Source organism: Acanthaster planci, linkage group LG20, assembly GCF_054643075.1.
Source record: "Acanthaster planci isolate LZ-2023a linkage group LG20, COTS_SCS, whole genome shotgun sequence".
NCBI classification, from domain to species: Eukaryota; Metazoa; Echinodermata; class Asteroidea; order Valvatida; family Acanthasteridae; genus Acanthaster; species Acanthaster planci.
In genome coordinates this window covers 1,171,380-1,177,433 of record NC_141796.1, presented here as the reverse complement: position 1 = coordinate 1,177,433, position 6,054 = coordinate 1,171,380, and the positions used below count along the sequence as shown (strand labels likewise).

Here is a 6,054-nt window from a genome sequence, read left to right as displayed (position 1 = left end):
ACTGGAGATTCTGCAGCACTTTTCCTGGGTTAGTTTTATTTTGTGTAAATGCATCGGCTAATGTTGAAGAGAAATGGAAAGATTTGAAGGGCAAGATAATTTATGTCTTGTTTGCGAAATCCCAGTGCTGTCGAATAAAAGCCCAGTTGATTTGACATTTTCAACGGGGCTTGAATATAAGTGCATTGAACCTTGCAACCATACGTACCCCTGTCACTTAAAGGACTCTCTAAATCCATTGTGAACACGTTTACAGCGCCCATTGAGAATCCACAAAGCCTTACTCGGAAATGCACAGTCGTCTCACAACTTAATACCTGCGAAACCACGACAAAACAAACAAGAACCAGCCATTAAACCTTGACAATTTTTTAGTAACAACTTCCGCAATTTGCTTTTAGACTGGCTTCCTGTATGAAGCAACAAGTTGAGATACAATCACTGCGTGACGATACGTATCGTTCGAACTCTGGAGAGTTTTACCTGCTCTTATTACACCCGAAGAGCTGAAAATTCGAAATTCAAATTGCTGTTACTTGGCTAGTCTTGTGCTAATCCGTTCCCTTTCGCACTTCGTGACGACAAGCAGTATGTGATGAATATTATATACTCTAACATCTCTCTCCAAAAAAAAAAAGAAATATGAATATAAGGCCTGGAAAATGTAGACTGAAAATAACACTGAGTTGGATCGAAGCACAGGTAACTAAAACAGAACCCAAAGTAGAACTTGAGCGAAATTTCGGCCGATTGGAGTGAGCACATTGCACTCAATTTCGATTTCCCTTGTTCGATAACACTCTTAAGCCAGTCTACCCTGATTATGAAATGCGGAATTTGGAATTTTTTTTGTCAGTGGAGCCTTTGTCGTACTTCAATCGTGAATTTTCGACCTCAATGGCGCTGCGTTGAAGGGGTTTTCCAACAGTTTCCATGTCCATAAAAGGGAAAAAAAGCCCAGACTGCAGCTGAGTTCACATCGAATCAGGTTCAGACAATCATATTCCTCATTATGAGGTTCATGAAGCGGTCAGACTGTGCACCAAGAACGACGTGTTTATTCGCGGAGGTTCGTTTTATTTTCAACCATAATACAGATACAGTAAGCAAGCCTCCTGAGTTAAATTCATCCCAAAGGCGTAACAACATTAAGTAATAATGGAGCCTTTTGCGAGTTAACATTGAGTAAAATCTGGTATACACTGCGCTATTTTATTGCGTATAAACATCATCTGAATTCTGCAGACTCCAGACACTGACTGGATGCCATACTTTGCGATTCGGAGCAAGCTTTTATCTCTGGAATGAACTGGTTCCTTTGTGCCCTTCTTATGCATTGAAAATAGTGTATTAGTGAAAGGTGTCTCTAAATTGAGCAAAATCTTGCTCCGAATCACGAGGTATGTATATAGCAAATGTTTTTAGTATTCAAATTGTTAAGTTCACCTGAATTGAACGAACTCAGTGTACCATATTTTATTCAAATTTAACTCACTGAGGGCATATTGCACAAAAGGCATGCCTTTTGCAGGTTATTCTTAACAATGCTCCGCCATTGGCACAATGTGTAATCGTTCTGCCAGTACAAAAATAGCCGCTTCCAAATCACTTGGCTGCGGCTTGGATTGCATACAACTTTATGGAAACTGGCTGCGGCCACCACCATGCTATATACTCGTGCGTCATTTCTACCCGCAGCCAAGTGACAAATTCGGACACGAACCAAGCTCCCAACTGCATGATGTAGTTTGAAGTCACGATTGAATCGTTAGCACCATAACGTGGTTCTTTGCAGTGGAAACTGGCTGAACGCAGAAAAAAACCAGTTTTGTTGATATTTCGTTTTCATTGAAATTTGTAGCGTAAACAACAAGCTCACTGCCTTACACCTGGCTTTTAGAGGAACAAATTCCCACGTGCTCTTACGTGCAGTGCCTTTTGTCATGCACTCGCCGTATCAACACAGAACATTGCAAAGGGAACTCGATCTCCATAACAATGATATTTTTCTGCGGCACTTCCTAATATGTCCATGACTCAGCAACGTGGGAAAACACCTGTCGGTGTCGCTAGGCATGCATGAGGACGGTGACCATAAAAGGCGCACTTCTGACAAGCCGTGTACGGGGGCCCGGTAATCCAGGGCAGGCCCCCAAAATTCAGTGTTTTCTGAGTTGAAGACCCTGGAGAGGTTTCCAGGAAGCAGGAGGATTGAAGGAAGATGCCAGGCATTTGTCTGCAGAGGCCGGCGAGGTAGCAGGTGTGTCGAGGTCCAGATGTGCCGGAGAGAGTTTGTGGAAAACATGCCTTTTGGAGCTCCCCGCACCTTAGGACAGTCGGTAAGCTCTTTAAACTGCCCAGATTCTATGTAGGATGCTTGTATAAGAAACTGTGGATACAATCCCGATGAAAGTAGAGCTCTCGATTTCTTTACAGGATAAATAAGAAATTATCTCATTCATAAGGTTTATGAATTAACCAAAATAAGCAAGGCATTGCTTGTGTAATGCTTGCTTACGAGCTGGTTACTCGTTGAAAACCGTATCCATCGTGCTTATAATTCCATCACCAATCGGTTGTTAAATTCCGTGTAGTTTTGACGCCTTGTGCAAGTTCTTATAAATGACGATTTTCACCGACAAGGCACTGTTCAATTTAACAAAACTATTAAGTTTACTATTGATTATTGCAATGCTTGCTTCAATAGCAAACATTGCTAAGTACATTTGCTAAGTAGATTAGTTTTGAATACGGTTTCTTTCAGCGATGTGATGCTCTCTTACCATTTCAATCTGTCGTGGACGGAATAGATTGGCTAAAGTTTAAATATGCAAGTCTGGTACCAACCATGAGTTCGTCCGTAGCCTCGTATATTCATGAGTAGACGTCACCCCGTGGCTTCAAGTCACACAGTTCTATAGATGAATTAATCATCAACTCAATTTTAACTATACTTCCATATAAGACTTAAAGGTTTTCATGATGAAAGAAACTAGATCTATAGTGGTTCTGAGAAGAACCGGGTTCTTCTCAGAACCACACATACTCAAAGAAGAGATAAATACATGGTGTTACCGCAATCTTTACTATAGATATACTTCCATAGTCAGAGATCTGCGGTGGAACGCACCGGGGAATCGAGATGATCCATCCAGGCCGTGATTCGGAAATGACTCATGATCATTAATGGACTCGAACAGTGTGTCTTTGCCTATTGGAATGTTTTTGTCACCAATTTGACGAGAAAGCTATTTATAACTAGGCCTAACTATGCTCATTCATTAGCAAGTTTCCCAGCCTGCAGGTGTGGGTGCTTATGAAATTTATCCATTCTTGTATCAGAGAATTTCTGCCTCTGCTGATATGCAGTCACATTTCTGTGCAGGCAGGGGATCAAGAGATCAGTATATACAGTGCCGTGAAGTACCTCGTTGCATAGAACCGCTGAAGCTTAAAGTCTTATCGACCTCTGCCCGGTGTGTCTATGCTGTATTAAATGACATGTTGATCTTAGATTATGTTGACTTACAGAATGCGGAAGTACCCCGATTTTATTCTAGACAACACGCGTCTCTTACCTGTATGCCTGCAAGACATGACTACGTATAATTATACTCTTTTGAAGTCATATGATTAACCCTGCTTGGGGCACTGCTCGGTTGCGGTTAGGCCTATGGCCGGCATTTTGGGTTTTAATCCAGTTTTCAATTTCAGCTTTAAAGCCTCGGGTTATCGCACTTCAAATAATATTGATACGTGTATTTATGTCCGGTCATGCTTCCCACGTGCTATCGAGCAAAGCGGATTAGAAAAATGTTTCGTTTTAGGAAGTGGGTTTACATAATTTTGTTTAAGTGGTTTGTCTTTTTGCATGCATCTTAGAACCACACCTGAGCTTACATTGCCGTAGTTGAGGGAGGCGTTGCCAATAGTCTGGTTAAGGTCCACTGATCAACAGGATTGACTCGCAAAATTGCCGAACATGAGGTACTCTAAACTTCTCTTTTGTCAGTAAAACGGTGTCGATTCTTCGCACCTTCTGTATTTTGTGTTGGCAATCCTATGCTCTTCGTATTTGTTACCTACTCGTGTTCCCAAATAGTCAGCGACTAACTATGAAAAATAATAATACCAGTTACCAAGCTGCATTTAATTTAGATACCTGTAACTGGAAGCTGGAAGATCTTAGAATAATACATGTATAATTTTGGGTCTTTAAAAACTTCGTTTGCAAACAAAAAACATGACAACTATTGGCGGGTCTCTGTTTTGGAGCAGGTGCTATAATAACCTATTTCTGGTAAAAAGAGACAAGTGATTGAAAACCAAACAAATTCAACATCAAAGTTTATTCCCTTTTTAAAAGTTTTACACATTATCATCTAGTATTGTACCCATCTGATAAGTAAAGCCTTCCATCGAGTTTTCGGTCTGTCTTCGCAGTAGAGTCTGCAGCACTGCCGATTCCTGTGACAGTCAGCCATTGGTGGAACCGGCTGATGACGTCAAGAAGGTTATCGACTTGACGGTTCCTCGGCCGGACATCATGCAGGTGGAAGCCGATACTTTGCGAGTAGCCAGTCGTGGTAAGCAGAAAGATATCGATCCTCGTTGCTCCTAGGTTCCTGGTATGCCACGGTTGCTACGGTTTCTTCTCGGACCAACGGCGCCTGAACAGTCACGGTGGCGTAAGCGGCCTCTGGGTTACATTTTGCAGGGGGCCCGTGGCCTCTTTTCTGGAGGGGGGACTAGTGTGGTTAAAACGTAGTCAAAATGCTGCATGGCCATGACAGTTTTTCCCTCCTCTGTTTTTAAGGGTGTAGGCACACGGGAGACACAGGCTGCGGGGGGGGACAAGTCACTCCACTGTGCCTTCCCACTGGAAATTAGTGCTCTAAAGTGACATGAGTGAGCATGCTTGCCTTACTATACCCAGTCCGGAGTCTTTCACGTTCATCTTGTCAATGTACAAGTACATCCGAGATCCATGCATTGGGGAAGTATTGTGCTGGGGTGCAGTATCATGTAGGCCTAACTGGCCGAGCTGCTTGTCCTGAGCAGAATAGTTGGCACAGTTATCAAGTGAGTAAGCCCGGAACATGGTAAGCCAACGGTAGACTATTATGTGTGTTATCTGCCCTTGGAAGCACCCCCTCATCAGTTGAAAAGGGCAGTGTTGGTTGGGACTGTTCATTTTGTTGATAGCGATGCCACTACGTCACCCTTGAGTTTCCTAGTTGTTTGTGATCAAACCAGCGATGCGCAGTTGTTACAAAAGGAGCCTCCGTTGCTAGGAAATTGTGCCCTCCATTGGTCCACGTCGGAGCCCATTGAAGGTTTTTTCACATTTTCTCGCAGATCCACGCTTGTGGACGAGAGCGGACGTAGTGAGCTGGCTAGAGTGGGCAAGGGGCTTCTACCAGTTGGACAGCGTGGACACGACCAAGTTCGCCATGAACGGCAGAGGACTCTGCCTACTGACCCGGAGCGGCTTCATGAACAGGGCGCCCTCGTGCGGCGACGTCCTGCACAGCGACTTCCAGAGGCGGTACGCGGTTGCCGTCTTGAGAGCGGAGGAGGTGAAGAAAACGAAACGGAGGGCGCTGTGGCGACCCGAGGCGACCCATGGCAAGGACGATTCCAAAAAGCCGAAAGTAGAAGAAAACCAATGACCGAGTTGAACTTGTGTACAGTCTAGAAAGAGACATTGGTACATACCTCTCTTTGTTAATACATGCACACATGTATACGTGGAGACCCATTTACATTGGCAGTCACTTTGCCCTGTAAAGCACTTTCAGCCGTTGTTGGGTCAGATTTGTGTAAAGAAATGGTAGGTTACACTTTGTTTATTCTAGGAAGCGGAATCTCTTGATTGATTTTGCCGGCGTTTTGTGCTTGTTTATGAGCAACGACATCAAAATAAAGAGACGATGTGTTGGGTTTTATTGTCACTTTGATTTGTGAGACAAATTAAAATTATTTTGCCAAATTTGCTAACCTCCAAAGTTGACAAAAAGTACGGCCGTAAAGAATTAATTCAATGTCTTCAAA

At 43.3% G+C, this 6,054-nt stretch overlaps 1 protein-coding gene and 1 long non-coding RNA gene across 3 annotated transcripts; one reads left to right on the top strand and one right to left on the bottom strand.

The window, feature by feature from the left end:
- Positions 1 to 1,054: 1,054 nt before the first annotated feature.
- Positions 1,055 to 3,888, bottom strand: LOC147795814 (uncharacterized). Its single transcript, XR_015423496.1, has 2 exons — positions 2,784 to 3,888; positions 1,055 to 2,428 (listed from the first exon to the last, which is right to left on the bottom strand). It is a non-coding gene; the product is annotated as an uncharacterized LOC147795814 (long non-coding RNA).
- On the top strand, positions 1,937 to 5,954 carry LOC110975560 (transcription factor ETV6-like). Of its 2 annotated transcripts, none has more exons than XM_022228142.2 (4): positions 1,937 to 2,339; positions 3,883 to 3,987; positions 4,447 to 4,586; positions 5,359 to 5,954. In XM_022228142.2, exons 2-4 carry the CDS (start codon positions 3,983 to 3,985, stop codon positions 5,670 to 5,672), a joined length of 459 nt encoding a protein of 152 aa, XP_022083834.2. In that variant the 5' UTR covers positions 1,937 to 2,339; positions 3,883 to 3,982; the 3' UTR covers positions 5,673 to 5,954. The 2 variants fall into 2 exon arrangements, with proteins under 2 accessions (XP_022083834.2, XP_022083833.2); XM_022228141.2 differs by having other exon boundaries at positions 1,940 to 2,339; positions 4,444 to 4,586.
- The last annotated feature ends 100 nt before the right edge of the window (positions 5,955 to 6,054 follow it).

Excerpts from the sequence above, each read along its gene's own strand:
- LOC110975560 (XM_022228141.2), top strand. Across the intron at positions 4,587-5,358 it reads TTTGCGAGTAGCCAGTCGTG|ATCCACGCTTGTGGACGAGA; the intron begins GTAAGCAGAAAG and ends ATTTTCTCGCAG.